The sequence below is a fragment of the Mesoplodon densirostris genome, chromosome 6 (assembly GCF_025265405.1).
Source record: "Mesoplodon densirostris isolate mMesDen1 chromosome 6, mMesDen1 primary haplotype, whole genome shotgun sequence".
Taxonomy (NCBI): domain Eukaryota; kingdom Metazoa; phylum Chordata; class Mammalia; order Artiodactyla; family Ziphiidae; genus Mesoplodon; species Mesoplodon densirostris.
This window is the reverse complement of record NC_082666.1, coordinates 132585966-132603144: the sequence shown is the minus strand read 5'-3', so window position 1 is coordinate 132603144 and position 17179 is coordinate 132585966. Positions and strand designations below refer to the sequence as shown.

General features: G+C 47.0%; 1 protein-coding gene across 2 annotated transcripts in view; it reads right to left on the bottom strand.

The window, feature by feature from the left end:
* Nucleotides 1-218: 218 nt before the first annotated feature.
* The window catches only part of MFAP3L (microfibril associated protein 3 like), a 43216-nt gene continuing 26255 nt past the window's right edge, over nt 219-17179 (bottom strand). For both annotated transcript variants that reach the window (XM_060101574.1, XM_060101573.1), the window contains exon 3: nt 219-4155. In XM_060101574.1, coding sequence (XP_059957557.1) covers nt 3227-4155 — 929 coding nt within the window. In that variant the 3' untranslated portion in view covers nt 219-3226. The remainder of the gene's footprint in view (nt 4156-17179) is intronic.

Genomic DNA, 17179 nt, shown 5'->3' with positions numbered 1-17179 from the left:
CCGTTATTTGCAGAGTGATTTCTATACATTATAGATGTCACATTTGGTTCCTAGAGAGTTAGTCAAGTATTACTATTTCTTTTTGTCAAGCATGATATACAAAAAGATGAGAATAGATGTGCCCTAAAAATATGAAAATATAATATATAAAACAAAACCATTATAAATTACATAGATTTGCAGTATAAAATTTTTTCCCATTTAGAATAAATACCATCCAAGTTTACAGATCATCTAAGTGAATTAAATATGCACACACATCTGAATCATTTTCAGAACTTCAAGAAAAAAAATCACTGGAGATATGACCAGATGACTCAGAAACCAGAAACTGCTTACTTTTGAAAATAATGACCTAAGACCCAAAAGACATGGCTTGGGATTTAGTGCTAAGCTGTTAAAACTGCCCAAATGAGCCTGACGTATGCATGTGTGCATACACACACACACACACACACACACACGCTCACATGCAGCCATACTTTTATGGATTTCTATGAAGCTGAACAGTTTATCTTTGAAAAATCAGCCAAAAGTCACGAGATCATCTCTGTTCCATATTCTAGCAGGAGAGCTTTCCTATTCTGTAAAGAAGCTACAGGATGAACAGGAAGAGTGTAGCCTTTCTGGACAGAGAAATCTTCATTGTAAGCCAGCCTCCTCTTTGGTTGGCTGTTATTCTATCAAGAGCTTTCTGATGCCTTAAAGAGGGGAAAGGTTTTGGAAAATCTATCTAACCTCGCCGGTCTAAAGAAGCTAAAACCAACCTGAAAACATTCTTTGGTCACACATTTCTGCCCCTGCTTCATAAAAAATCTGCCCATTTTTAACTTTTCTATCCCTAATCAGTGTCTAGATGGGAGAGATGCCTTTTCCAGTAAGTTCCACGTGGAAATGTGCACATGGGTTTCGGTGGACGGAGAACTGGACAGAAAGGGAAAAAGTTCATGCAGTGTCACAAAATGAGTGTGGGTCCCTGCTGGTGCTGTGGGCATACAGATCCATGGTGAGAATCTGCTGGCCTCCAGGACAAGTGGAAAACTCTAAGAGGTGGAGATAAAACGCTTCTGCAACCCAAATACAGAAAACCCTCGTCCAGAGAGTGCAAGTGGGCAGTCAAGGTTGCTCTGGACTGTTCACTACTTTTTAGGTGACCACCCGAGACACTCCTAAGTGATGGCAATGGGTCATGTGAGGCCACGAGGACTCGGATCCGACTCTGAATCTTGTCAGACCCCCTGTCACACCAGTTATCTATACATAGAGAAACCCCTGAAGCCAAACCCTCTGCCCTCAGCTACAGATTCAGATGCTCTTGCTGTGAAGGCCGGCAGCAAGGCTATCTAACCTCACGTGCCCATGTTTGCTCCCAAGACGGCTCGTCGCCTGCAAGGGGGGCCATCACAAACTTCCCGTAAGACTCTAAAATGTCTGAGCCGGATGGGATCTGGGGGCCCATCAAGTACCACCTCCATGTTTGTCAGATGAGAAAGATTAAACCCAGGGGGGTGTCGAAGGTCACTTATCCTGAAAGCGAGAGAGTGAGGACTAAACATCAGGTCTGCTCTCACGATCCGTGTGGCCCGGGGAACCTCCACGGAAACCATGATGTGGCCGTGACCCTCAAGACGACTTCAGGGTTATGGCTCCCCTGCTCATAAATGGAGATGAACTAATACCTCTCCTTCTTCCCACGATGACATCTAAACTGCAGACGCTGCCCTAAGGATTTGGGGTTTTGAGTTTTTGAAACCGATCCTCTTGATTTGCATCAATACTAACTTTCAGCAGAAAAGATTAGAGGAACCAGAGAGGAAAGTGAAACATCTTTCGAGTAATTGTGGAGGAGGCCCAGGTGATTCTGCGGGAGAGGAGACCATCTAGATGGAGCTCGAGCCCTCTCCCAGGGAAGGAACGGAGGCCCCACCTGCCCAGAGCCTGCGGTGCTGACTGGCACCGTCAGACGAGATGCTAGCCTTTGGGTGACTAGTTTTGTCGTTTCTATAACATCATTCTGCCACCCATACAACTGCTTTCTTGTGGGACAAAATTAATTCAAGAATTCTGGCGTGAAATTTGATGCCATCACCCTAACCTTTCACTCTCCCCTTCAAGGACGGACAAGCTAGCCCTGCAGTTCAGAGAAGTGGGCCTGGCTAGGCGACCCCACGGACCCTCACACTCGCTGCCCCAAACCAAGTGTGTGGGTCACAGGACGGCCCCTGGCGGCCCTCGAGGGAGGCCCACATTCTACACGTACACGGATTCGTCAGATGCCTCTGTCTCTGGAAGCAACATGCGTTCCAGATCCAGCAGCAGCCGTGTTTGGAGGATGCCGTTACTTACACGTAAACACAGCACTTTTCATGGACAGTTTGCGTAAATTCAAGTTTACAGTCTCCCTGCAACCGCAGCTGAGCTCACCTACAGGCTCTCAGGATCGGACAGGCAACACATGTTTATGTGGCTATTAAAGTGCTATCCTGGGCAAGGGTTTTTTTTTTCTCAGTTTCACAACAGCAGCTTCATTGGAAACAAACAAAAAAAGCGATAGATGGAGACAGACCTGGGAAATGACAAAAATCACGAGGCTGGTAACTGCTTTGGAACATTACAGATGACTTGTGGGTATCAGCCCTGACACCAAAGCCTCTGAGGTAAAAGTCTGGCGGGGGGTTTGAGGGGGTCGGGGGAGAGAAATAAGGACAAAGTGGCAAACGGGACGAAACCAGAAGGAACGATTAGCATTCGTGTCACGACGACGCGGTTACAGGGGAACAGGGAAGGGGGGTTAAAACTGGGAAGAAAGTGCAACAGGCCCGCGGACGTGCAGCTGCTCTCGTAGCAGACCTATGATTTTTTAAAGGAAAAGCGCTGCAGTGTGCACTGGATAGGGCTCTTGACCTCAGGGTCTCTCGCACCAAAAGGGCATCAGCGATTAAGGTAGCTGGCAGAGAAGAGCCTCTGAGATTCGTGCCGCGCGCACAGACACCTGCCCAAGGTCGCCGGCTCTGCATCCTGCCGCTGCCTGCATCCTCTGTCACGGGGCGCGGTCCGGGCACACAGCATGCACACAGGCGCTTCCTTGTGAAGGGGCCTGGCTCCTACCTACGGGACAGGCGTCTCTGGTAAGGCTTAGCGGCGAGGGTGGACTGCGTCAGGCCCTGGGTGGGTGGGGGGGCGGCCCCGATTCTTGGGGTGTGCATAGCTTCTCGGGGGGGCGCTGTTAGACATGGCTTTCATAGACGACGCGGGTGTTCCTGTCGCATGTCCCGGCAGGCTCTGTGGCTTCCAGGAGACCCGGGGGCAGGACACGGTCCGGTACCTCGACAGGCGTGGGCTCCTCGGAGGTCAGCGCCGCGGATGTGACCTCGGTGGAAGGCGCCGCGGACTCGGGGGAGTGCTCGGCCGACGGCTCGGTGTCCTCCTCGTCTCTGGCCTCGAGGGGCCCCCCGTCCCGGTCATCCGTGGGCTCCCTCCGGGCCTGGGGGTGCACGGACACCTCGATGGCAATCTGCTGGGGCTGCTCGTGCAGCGACGAGGCGTCTGAGTCAGCGGTGGGGGACTCGCTCCGCTGCAGGGCGTCGGGGATGGTGTAGACCTCGTCCCCGCTGGTGGCCTCCTGGCCCTCAGGCGCGTGGCGCACGAAGTTCTGGCCCTGCTCCTCCAGCCCCACCACCTCCATGAGCTCCTCCACGATGGTCCTGCAGTTCATGATGAGCGGGGGCAGCGGCACGCTGCGGGCCAGCTCCTCGATGTAGCGGGCAAACTCCATGGTCTTGAACTGTGTGACCTTGGCCAGCTCCAGCGTCTTGGCCGAGGTGATGATGGGGATGCGCTTGGCGATCTCGAAGGCCTTCTGCAGCTTCTCGGCGCCCTCCGTACGGAAGAACTCGTTGATGGCCTTCTCGGTCTTCTTCAGGTGGCTGCTCATCATGCAGAGGCGGGTGATGTTGAGGACCAGCACCACGGCGAAGGCCACCAGGCACACCACCATGTAGTACACGCCCATATCCCCCGACGTGAAGACCACCCTCAGCGTCACCGTGTTGTTCACGGTGCCGTGGATGTTGGCGGCCACACATGTGTATCGACCTCGGTCCGTGAAGGACACCTTGGTGATGTTCAGGAGGCCGTCGTGCATCTGCCACTTTCCTGCAGGAGGAAGAGGACAGAGTCAGCCGGGCCCTCCGCTCCCTGCAGCCACTGCCCCGCACGTCGCCGAGCGCATCTCCCACCACCACGTCTGCCACTGCCGACGGCGCCCACGGCCAACGCCGACCTCGCCAGACGGTGACAGTGCTAGCTTGCCTAATCCCCACAACTCGGGGAGGAGCTTCCAGCGCCAGCCCATTTCACAGGATGGGGAAACTGAGGCACTGAGGTCCACTAAGCCACCTCCCCAGGGCGTCAGTTTGGAAGCAGTTGAGCTAGACGTGAACTCGAGCCCAAGAGGCTGTACTCTTAATACCAAATCATACTGTGTGATTCCACATCCTAGAGAAAAATTAGAAACATAAACAGTATGGAAAATACTTGCTCTTACCAGAGAATTTCTTAATGTAGCATCTGATTTTCTAGCCTGCCTGTGAGCATGGCTCTACAGAATATATATGTTCATTGTGGAGAGTTTTAATACTTTTCAGAAGATAAAGTACTTTAGCATCAACATAAAAACTGGAGTAAATCAATTAAATTGTAATTGTTCACCTGGGTTTCTCATATTTGAGATTGAAGTAGTCCTGGTATGACCTCGGTTGATGGAAACATGAATAATTAATTTTGAGAAGCTACAACGAACTATGTCACTTACAGTTACAAGCTAACGCTGTGGAGATTCAGAGGCTGGGTGCGAATAAGCAACAATTTGGTTTCGCTTTGCAAATAAATCGTAGACCCATCAGGTTGAAACCAGGCCTCACACAATGGAGAATGCACATTGAAAAGCGTTGTAATAGATAAGAATTCTACCCCGCTCTGGCCTGGAAAGGATTGTTGTCCTGGGAATGCGGTTCTTCATCTGAATTAATCTTTGCTAGGGATGAATCCTTAGTCTGCCTGAATACCCGCAGGTCAGAGGACCCCGGGAAACGTGATCCTAGCTTTTGCCTTCCAGGTCTTGGGTCTGAGCCTTTCTGAAAACCCTCCACCTCCCTAGACTGTCCTGTAGAGAGAGGAGGGTCCCGGCCCGGCCTCGGGGGAGCTCTGAGCAGCGGGAAGATCTTTCTGCGTAAAAGCAGTCGCGTCCCCAAGCAAGCCAGAGGCCTCTCCTGAGATGCGGCAACTTAGCGTGTGGTTTCCTTTTAAGGGTGTATTCTCGCTTTGTATTTCCGCTTGTTTCATCCCCTTCTGGCAGTAACTTAATTCTAATTAAAGTCTGGTAGTTCCCCAAAGCAACAAGCAATGGTTTTTTTTAAAAAAAGAAGAAATCTGTGAGCACCAAAGTGACCAGGGTTCTCCAGGGACTGTGGGATGGGACGGCAGAGGCCCCCGTTCTCCCAGGTCCTCTGCGCCAAGGACCACCCTTCGGGAGGCTGGCCGGAGCCGTGGGGGCCGTCGGGGACCCGCAGCCCCTGGGGAGCCTGGCAGGAAGCCCCTTGCAGATGCCGTCACATCCCTCTGCTTCCTGAAGGAACCTCTGTGAAGAGCGGTTCCTGGTGTCCCCAAGGACCCTGCTTCTAGTAACTCAGCCAGTGTACTTTCCCGAGAGTAGGAAACGCTGGTTTGGGAAATCGAGCGAATTTCCGTCTCTCGTGAACGTGTATGAACAGACCAACCTAGCGCCCGGCCTGTGAAACCTTCTCTCGTCCAGACGGGCAGAGGCAAGCCTCCCACCCTGTCCATTCGTTCCCGAACATGAAACTTGATACTTCAGTGGCAGATTTATCCAAATAGAGAAGAATCTGAGCAAGGGAAACGATCAGTTTTCTTAAAATGTGCATGTTTCATCAAACCACACGCTACAGCAGTCATAGAAAAAAATAACTCCGGTTGCTTGAAAGCTTATTATAGATGTGGAAAGTACCGGGTGCCAGAGAATTACAGACTCTACCTACAGGAGTTTCTCATACTGATTGTTGGAAAACAACAGAAAATAGGAAGGGAGAAGGTGTGAAGGTGAGGTGATTTGTATGAGGAATAGTTAGGATCAATTGGTCCACCTCCTAACCTCCCACCCTCGCTCCCTCTGTGAAGGAATTATTATCTACAAATTCAAGGACACAGAGGAATTATCTACAAATTCAAGGACAGGGTAGGGGGAACCAGGGTGTGGAGGAAGGGCAGAAAGGAGTGCTGAACCCAGAAGGCAGGCACCCGACGGTAACAGAAACAGCTCTCTCCCCACACCTAGGCAAGGCGCTCAGCGGTAACTGCACCTAATTGTGATAGAAAAGTGAAGTGTAGAGGGCTTCCCTGGTGGCGCAGTGGTTGAGAGTCTGCCTGCCAATGCCGGGGACACGGGTTCGTGCCCTGGTCCTGGAAGATCCCACATGCCGCGGAGCGGCTGGGCCCGTGAGCCATGGCTGCTGAGCCTGCGCGTCTGGAGCCTGTGCTCCAGGTGGGGGAGGCCACAACAGTGAGAGGCCCGTGTAACACACACACACACACACACACACACACACACACACACACACACACACACAAAGTGAAGTGTAGAAATGCAGGCCAGTTACAAGATGCCAACAGTTTCCTCTACTGACTATTCAAAGGGTTTCTGAACTTGGATTTTATAGTTATCTTTAGGCATGTTTTTTTTTTTTTTGTGGTACGTGGGCCTCTCACTGTTGTGGCCTCTCCTGTTGCGGAGCACAGGCTCCGGACGTGCAGGCTCAGCGGCCATGGCTCACGGGCCCAGCCGCTCCGTGGCATGTGGGATCTTCCCAGACCGGGGCACGAACCCGTATGTATCCCCTGCATCGGCAGGCGGACTCTCAACCACTGCGCCACCAGGGAAGCCCTAGGCGTGTTTTTAATCGTCTAGTGATGCATATTTATCTCTCCTTGACCCAAGTGATTCAAAGCAGATACCGACTCAGACAGTCCAGAAGTTCCCTGTCGCACGGTCAAAACAGGCAGAGTCTGGAATCAAACACAATTAGGTGACACTCGTGGATTGTCCTGGGGAGGCCGGTGAGGTGTGGAGGCCACAGATTATGACGTCGGCACCTATTCTGCTTCTCAGCCCAGGGCAGCGGGTCCCTGGACCAACACCGATCATTACCTTAGCCAATAATTAACCTCGTTTGCTCTGGAAGCCCGAAGCCCAGCCATGAATCTGCGAAGTGACTATATTTGCCTAACGATAAACCACAACAATGAATCACATAGGATTATCCTGAAACAGGCAGGTAGTACCCCTCATAGGAGCTGTGGCACTATAGTTAAATAACTGAGACCCATCTCTCTGCCAACAAGTCCCTGTTTCGAGTCCACGACAAGGACACCAAGACATCCCTCTCTTCAGGGTTCAGTCCTTCACTGTATTTCTCTTGAAGCAAAACACATATCACATTTACTTTATGGATTAAGGTAATATGAATGCTGCTTAGGCTTCTCAGGTACCACGAGGTAAAGTGAATGTGTGACCTGGACTAAACATTCTTTTGCCAGATCTCAAAGCGAGTCTTGGGAAGCCAACGCGCGCGCGCGCGCACACACACACACACACACACACACACACACACACACACACACTCTGATGACAGAAGATTCTGACCCCAAAGGTGATGTATGTCTGTATCACGTCCTGTTTAAAGGCTGATACATTCCTTCCCTCCTAGGAACTAAGACTCTAAATACTTCCTCTCAGCCTCAGCATGACCTTCGATTAGTGAGAAATAAAGATTTCTGCATGTTCTCCTGCTGTATGCAGCCCGGAACACTATGAACCCCACCCTGGGGGTCCTCCCACATCAGTAGGGGCCCAGGCTCATGGAGAATCACTGGCAGCCGCCCCACTAGGATCGTCTCGAAAACATCCCCAGGCCACATGTTGCCTTTCTCCTTAGTCTGTAAATACCTTGTCCTGAGACCCAGCCTGGAAGGTCTGACTTCAGCCATCAGGAGGTCGAGGGAATTAAAAGGGCCACAGTGACTGTCAGAGGGACCTGAAGAACCAGCCACCTGAGGCAGGGAAGCTTGGTGCTGCTGCTCCAGGGATGATTTTAAACTGGAGTTGAACAGGGATGTCACAACCATGTGCTGAATTCTCACTAAGCTGCATCACTTCAGCACAAATAAACACCTAAAATGTGAGCGGCTGATGCTGAGTCACTTCAACAGGCAATGATTTTGGAGGAAATGCACAACTAAAAGATCCTGCACGCCGCAACTAAGAGATCCTGCATGTCACAACGAAGATCCTACATGCCACAACTAAGACCTGGCGCAGCCAAATAAGTTAACAATATTTTAATTTTATTTTTTTAAAGGCAGATGTTGAGCCATCACTTTCTGATTCTAATACCAAAGATTCTGTGTCAAACGTTTCCCTGACAGACTGGTTCAAGATGGCCGACTAGAAGGACGTGCTCTCACTCCCTCTTGCGAGAGCACCAGAATCACAACTAACTGCTGAGCGGTCATCGACAGGAAGACACTGGAACTCACCAAGAAAGATACCACACATCCAGAGACAAAGGAGAAGCGACACTGAGAGGGTAAGAGGGGCACAATCACAATAAAATCAAATCCCATAACTGCTGGGTAAGTGACTCACAGACTGGGAAACACTTATACCACAGAAGTCCACCCACGGGAATGAAGGTTCTGAGCCCCACGTCAGGCTTCCCAACCTGGGGGTCTGGCAACGCAAGGGGAAATTCCTAGAGAATCAGACTTTGAAGGCTGGCAGGATTCGACTGCAGGACTTTGACAGGACTGGGGGAAACAGAGACTCCACTCTTGGAGGGCACCCACAATGTAGTGTGTGCATCGGGACCCAGGGGAAGGAGGAGTGACCCCATAGGAGACTGAAGCAGACCTACCTGCTAGTGTTGGAGGGTCTCCTGCAGAGGCGGGGGGTGGCTGTGGCTCACCGTGGGGACAAGGACACTGGCAGCAGAAGTTTTGGGGAGTATTCCTTGGTGTGAACCCTCCCAGAGTCCACCATTAGCCCCACCAAAGAGCCCAGGTAGGCTCCAGTGTTGGGTCACCTCAGGCCAAATAACCAACAGGGAAGGAACCCAGCCCCACTCAACAGCAGACAATCAGATTAAAGTTTTACTGAGCTCTGCCCACCAGAACATCACCCAGCCCTACCCACCACCAGTCCCTCCCATCAGGAAACTTGCACAAGCCTCTTAGAGAGCCTCATCCACCAGAGGGCAGACAGCAGAAGCAAGAACTACAACCCTGCAGCCTGTGGAACGAAAACCACATTCACAGAAAGATAGACAAGGTGAAAAGGCAGAGGGCTACGTACCAGATGAAAGAACAAGATAAAACCCCAGAAAAACAATTAAATGAAGTGGAGAAAGGCAACCTTCCTGAAAAAGAATTCAGAATAATGATAGTGAAGATGATGCAGGACCTTGGAAAAAGAATGGAGGCAAAGATTGAGAAGATGCCAGAAACGTTTAACAAAGACCTAGAAGAATTAAGGAACAAACATCTAGAAGAATTACAGAACAAAAAAGCAGAGATGAATAATACAGTAACTGAAATGAAAAATACACTAGAAGGAATCAATAGCAGAATAAATGAGGCAGAAGAATGGATAAGTGACCTGGAAGACAGAATGGTGGAATTCACTGTCGTGGAACATAATAAAGAAAAAAGAATGAAAAGAAATGAAGACAGGCTAAGAGACCTCTGGGACAACATTAAATGCACCAACATTTGCATTATAGGGGTCCCAGAAGGAGAAGAGAGAGAGAGAGGGGACCCGAGAAAGTATTTGAAGAGATTATAGTTGAAAACTTCCCTAACATGGGAAAGGAAACAGCCATCCAAGTCCAGGAAGTGCAGAGAGTCCCCAGGCAGGATAAACCCAAGGAGAAACACGCCAAGACACATAGTAATCAAATTGACAAAAATTAAAGACAAAGCAAAATTATTAAAAGCAACAGAGGAAAAATGACAAATAATATACAAGGAAAGTCTCATAAGGTTAACAGCTGATTTCTCAGCAGAAACTCTATAAGTCAGAAGGGAGTGGCACGATATATTTAAGGTGATGAAAGGGAAGGACCCACAACCAAGATTACTCTACCCAGCAAGCGTCCCATTCAGATAAAACGGAGAAATCAAAAGCTTTACAGACAAACAAGAGCTAAGAGAATTCAGCACCGCCAAACCAGCTCTACAACAAATGCTAAATGAAGTTCTCTAAGTGGGAAACACAAGAGAAAAAAAGAACCTACAAAAACAAACCCAAAATAATTAAGAGAATACATATTGATAATTACCTTAAATATGAATGGATTAAATGCTCCAACCAAAAGACACAGGCTCGCTGAATGGATACAAAAACAAGACCCATATATATGCTGCCTACAAGAGATCCCCTTCAGACCTAGGTACACATACAGACTGAAAGTGAGGGGATGGAAAAAGATATTCCATGCAAATGGAAAACAAAAGAAAGCTGGAGTAGCAATATTGGTATCAGACAAAATAGACTTTAAAGAATGTTACAAGTGACAAGGAAGGACACTACATAATGATCAAGGGATCAATCCAAGAAGAAGATATAACAATTATACACATATATGCACCCAACATAGGAGCACCTTAATACATAAAGCAACTGTTAACAGTTATAAAAGAGGAAATCAACAGTAACAGAATAATAGTGGGGGACCTTAACACCTCACTTACACCAAAGGACAGATCATCCAGACAGAAAATTAATAAGGAAACACAAGCTTTAAATGACACAAGAGACCCGATAGATCTGATATTTATAGGACATTCCATCCAAAAACAGCAGATTACACTTTCTTCTCAAGTGTGCATGGAACATTCTCCAGGACAGATCACATCTTGGGTCACAAATCAAGCCTCAGTAAATTTAAGAAAACTGAAATCATATCAAGCATCTTTTCTGACCACAATGCTATGAGACTAGATATCAATTACAGTGAAAAAATGTAAAAAACACAAACACACAGAGGCTAAACAATACGTTACTAAATAACCAAGAGATCACTGAAGAAATCAAAGAGGAAATCAAAAAAAGCTAGAGACAAATGACAGTGAAAACAGGACAATCCAAAACATATGGGATGCAGCAAAAGCGTTTCTAAGAGGGAAGTTTATAGCAATACAATCCTACCTTAAGAAACAACAAACATCTCAAATAAACAATTTAACTTACACCTAAAGGAAATAGAGAAAGAAGAACAAACAAAACCCAAAGTTCGTAGAAGGAAAGAAATCATAAAGATCAGAGCAGAAATAAATGAAACAGAAACAAAGAAAACAAGAGCAAAGATCAATAAAACTAAAAGCTGGTTCTTTGAGAAGATAAACAAAATTGATAAACCATTAGCCAGACTCATCAAGAAAAAGAGGGAGAGAGGGCTTCCCTGGTGGCGCAGTGGTTGAGAGTCCGCCTGCCGATGCAGGGGACACGGGTTCGTGCCCCTATCCCGGAGGATCCCACGTGCCGCGGAGCGGCTGGGCCCGCGAGCCATGGCCGCTGAGCCTGCGCGTCCGGAGCCTGTGCTCCGCAACGGGAGAGGCCACAACAGTGAGAGGCCCGCGTACCGCAAAACAATAAATAAATAAAAATTTAAAAAAAGAAAAAGAAGGAGAGGACTCAAATCAATAAAATTAGAAATGAAAAAGGAGAAGTTACAACAGACACCACAGAAATACAAAGCATCCTAAGAGACTACTACAAGCAACTCTATGCTAATAAAATGGACAACCTGGAAGAAATGGACAAATTCTTAGAAAGGCATAACCTTCTAAGACTGAACCAGGAAGAAATAGGAAATATGAACAGACCAATCACAAGTAATGAAATTGATTAAAAATCTTCCAACAAAGAAAAGTCCAGGACCAGATGGCTTCACAGGTGAATTCTATCAAACATTTAGAGAAGAGCTAACACACATTCTTCTCAAACTCTTCCAAAAAATTGGGGAGGAAGGAACACTCCCAAACTCATTCTATGAGGCCACCATCACCCTGATACCAAAACCGGACAAAGATACTACAAAAAAAAAAAAGAAAATTACAGACCAATATCACTGATGAATATAGATGCAAAAATCCTCAACAAAATACTAGCAAACAGAATCCAACAACACATTAAAAGGATCATATACCATGATCAAGTGGGATTTATCCCAGAGATGCAAGGATTCTTCAATATACGCAAATCAATCAATGTGATACACCATATTAACAAATTAAGAATAAAAACCATATGATCATCTCAATAGATGCAGAACAAGCTTGTGACAAAATTCAACACCCACTTATAATAAAAACTGTCCAGAAAGTGGGCATGGAGGGAACCTACCTCAACATAATAAAGGCCATATATGACAAACCCACAGCCAGCATCATTTCAACGGTGAAAAACTGAAAGCATTTCCTCTAAGATCAAGAAAAAGACAAGGATGTCCACTCTCATCGCTATTATTCAACATAGTTTAGAAATCCTAGCCACGGCAATCAGAGAAGAAAAAGAAATAGAAGGAATACAAATTGGAAAAGAAGAAGTAAAACTGTCACTGTTTGCAGATGACATGATACTATACACAGAGAATCCTAAAGATGCCACCAGAAAAGTCCTAGCACTAATAAATGAATTTGGTAAAGTTGCAGGATACAAAATTAATGCACAGAAATCTCTTGCATTCCTATACACTAACAATGAAAGATCAGAAAGGGAAATTAAGAAACAATCCCATTCACCACTGCAACAAAAAGAATAAAATACCTAGGAATAAACCTACCTAAGGAGGTAAAAGACCTGTACTCAGAAAACTATAAGACACTGAAGAAACAAATCAAAGATGACAGAAACAGATGGAGAGATATACCATGTTGTTGGATTGGAAGAATCAATATTGTGAAAATGAGTATACTACCCAAAGCAACCTACAGATTCAATGGAATCCCTATCAAATTACCAATGGCATTTATACAGGACTTGAACAAAAAATCTTAAAATTTGTATAGAGACACAAAAGACCCCGAATAGCCAAAGCGGTCTTGAGGGGAAAAAACGGAGCTAGAGGAATCAGGCTCCCAGACTTCACACTATACTACAAGCTACAGTCATCAAGACAGTATGGTACTGGCACAAAAACAGAAATATAGATCAATGGAACAGAATAGAAAGCCCAGAGATAATCCCACACACCTATGGTCACCTTATCTTTCATAAAGGAGGCAAGACTATACAATGGAGAAAAGACAGCCTCTTCAATAAGTGGTGCTGGGAAAACTGGACAGCTACTTGTAAAAGAATGAAATTAGAACACTCCCTAACACCATTCACAAAAATAAACTCAAAATGGATTAAAGATCTAAATGTAGTCCAGACACTATACACTCTTAGAGGAAAACATAGGAAGAACACTCTTTGACATAAATCACAGCAAGATCTTTTTTGACCCACCTCCTAGAGTAATGGAAATAAAAACAAAAGTAAACACATGGGACCTAATGAAACTTAAAAGCCTTTGCACAGCCAAGGAAACCATAAACAAGAGGAAAAAACAACCCTCAGAATGGGAAAAAATATTTGCAAACGAATCAACGGACAAAGGATTAATCTCCAAACTATATGAACAGCTCATGCAGCTCAATATTAAAAAAACAAACAACCCAATCCAAAAATGGGCAGAAGACCTAAATAGACATTTCTCTGAAGAAGACATACAGATGGTCAAGAGGCACATGAAAAGCTGCTCAACATCACTAATTATTAGAGAAATGCAAATCAAAACTACAATGAGGTATCACCTCACACCGGTCAGAATGGCCATCATCAATAAGTCTACAAACAATAAATGCTGGAGAGGGTGTGGAGAAAAGGGAGCCCTCTTGCACTGTTGGTGGGAATGTAAATTGATACAGCCACTATGGAGAACAGTATGGAGGTTCGTTAAAAAACTACAAATAGAATTACCATATGACCCAGCAATCCCACTACAGGGCATATACCCTGAAAAAACCATAATTCAAAGAGTCATGTACCACAATGTTCATTGCAGCACTATTTACAATAACCAGGACATGGAAGCAACCTAACTGTCCCTCGACAGACGAATGGATAAAAGAAGAAGTGGTACATATATATACAATGGAATATTACTCAGCCATAGAAAGGAACAAAATTGGGTCATTTGTAGAGCCGTGGACGGACCTAGAGGCTGTCATACAAAGTGAAATAAGTCAGAAAGAAAAAAACAAATATTGTATGTTAATGCATACATGTGGAATCTAGAAAAATGGTACAGATGAACTGGTTTGCAAGGCAGAAATAGAGACACAGGTGTAGAGAACAAATGTGTGGACACCAAGGGGGGAATGCAGGGGGAGGGTGGTGGTGGTGGGATGAATTGGGAGATTGGGATTGACATATATACATTAATATGTTTAAAATAGATAACTAATAAGAACCTGCTGTATAAAAAGGAAAATTGAAAACAACAGGGCTTCCTTCCCTGGTGGCGCAGTCGTTGAGAATTCTCCTGCCAATGCAGGGGACATGGGTTCGAGCCCTGGTCTGGGAAGATCCCACATGCCGCGGAGCAACTAGGCCCGTGAGCCACAACTACTGAGCCTGCACGTCTGGAGCCTGTGCTCCGCCAACAAGAGAGGCCGCGACAGTGAGAGGCCCGCGCACCGCGATGAAGAGTGGACCCCCGCTCGCCGCAACTAGAGAAAGCCCTCGCACAGAAACGAGGACCCAACACAGCCAAAAGTAAATAAATAAATAAATATTTAAAACAACAACAACAAACCGCCTCCTTGACACTTGGGAGGGCAGTCCCCAGCTCCCGTCTTGTGCTCGGATGGGAGCTCCCCCGCTGCCCCTCGGGATGGCCTTCCCCATCCCATCCTCCTGCTCTGTCCTGATCCTGATGCACGGCTGGAGGCTGACACCCCAGGAGACGGGCCGTGTGGCTCTCGGGCATCCTTCACGGTCTCCCCGGATACTCCAGGCACGAGAGGCCCATGTGGAAATCTCCCCCATGTGAACTGGGGCATCACCTTTGCAAAGACAAATGCTAACAGAGGTTCGCTTATAGCTGAACCACGCTGAGTGCTGCGCTATGTGACGAAGCTGACGTCTTTAGAAGGACAGCGGTATTTTTTATCTTGTTCATGTATTCGGTCAACAAACATTACTGAATACACTGTCACCAGGCTCCCTGCCAGAAGATGCAGCTACAAAGATGAGTAAGACGTGACCCCCGGCTGCAGAAACCAGTGGGCCCCGAGAGGGCTGCAGACTCGCAGCCAACCCGGGGCACGTGGCGCGGGCCCTGTGTGGGTAGCGGGGACGGTAAGGATGCTGCTCAGCGGGGGTGCAGTCCCGAGCGGGACGGGGGTGCAGGCAGAGGAGGAGGAGGGAGAGGAAGCACATCCACGGCCAGAGGGGGCAGCAAGGCAGGTGAGCAAAAGAGGGGAGCCCGTGTGCACTGCTGCAGCTGACAGATGCTGTACAAGCCAAGAGGGGAGGCTCCATCTGCACGTCCCCCGCTCTGACCCCTGGTTCAATCAGCAGAGGAAACCTCAGAGTCCAGAGGAAGATGCTGGCAAGCGTGGGAATTTTAAATGAAGGAAGAGGTCATTTCAAATCGGGGGGAAGAATACTGGGATCACTGCCTACTCGTCTGAAAGAAAATGAAGTTAAATTCCTAGTTTATGTGATACCTAAAGATAAATTCCAAGTACTCTAAACATAAAATTAAAACTATGAAGTTAATAAAAGATATGAGAACATTTTTCTAACCTTGGGACCGGAAAGCCTTTTTCAACATTTCAAGAATCCCAGAAACGCTAACAGAGAACCCTGATGGGATCGGATTTCTCCCAAATTACAAGTTTTACACTGTAACACGTTACACTAAAGTTGAGAGGAAATGAAAGGGTGGGAGAAAATTCTGGAATATTTGATAGACAAATGCTTAATAACTACGAAACATAAAGAACTCCTATAAATCAAGACAAAGAACCTAAAAGGAAAAAAAAAAGGGAAAGGAGACGGACGGAGAAGTCACAGAAAAAAGGAATGCAGGTAGTGTCTAAGTGCACAAAATCACTCGTGGTTAAATCATAATTAAATTTAAAGGGATTGAAGTAATTTTTAAAAACAGATGACTTTTCCACCTTGCCAGAGGAAGGGGGGCCCTGATTATACAGTGTGTTGCTGGGAGGATGGGAAGGCACACTGCAAGGCTGGGTTTTCGCATCGACCAAAGTGCAAGATGAATGGAGCCTGTGACCCACTTTTAGAATTCTTGAAACGCTTCAAATCAGGCAGGCCTAGATTGACTGGGAAAATATCAGTGAGTGTAAGAAAATCAAGGTAGTGAAAAAAATCTCCTTGTCAGCATCTTTCTCCCCAGGGACACAGTTCTAGAGCCTTCCTCACGGCCAACATCCTCTGGGCGAAGCCGTCACCGGGGTCACAGGTGAGGAAGGCGGCTGACCTCGTATCACTGTGTCACTGCGGGGCCCAGGCACGGGGAGGGGGAAGCACTGAGGGCGGCACAAGGTCATGTCGCCCAAACTGGATCAGGGGACCATCCAGCAACTAGAGAAGCAGGTCAGCGGCGTCACGTGGCGAGTTAAAACCTGTGCCACCAAGAAAGGCCATGGCACACGGGTTATTGTGACTTGACATGACAGATCAGGACAAACGCTGGTGCCAACACCTTCCAACCAAATGACCGCTAGACAGAAACAGCAGCACCAAGTCCTCCCAGAACCCAAGCATCATGAGAAAGGTGACAGCTCAACCACAAAGACGCTGTAACTACAACTTTCCTCCAAACCCATGTCTGCCGAAACCCCCAATCTTTCCAGCAGTCCTGAGGATGGCTCAGCATTAAAAATTAACACCATGCCCCAATGAAAAGCTCTTAGAATTTCCCTCAAATTATTATTATTATTAATTTTTTAAAGAAGATGTTGGGGGTAGGAGTTTATTAATTAATTTATTTATTTTTGCTGTGTTGGGTCTTCGTTCCTCTGCGAGGCC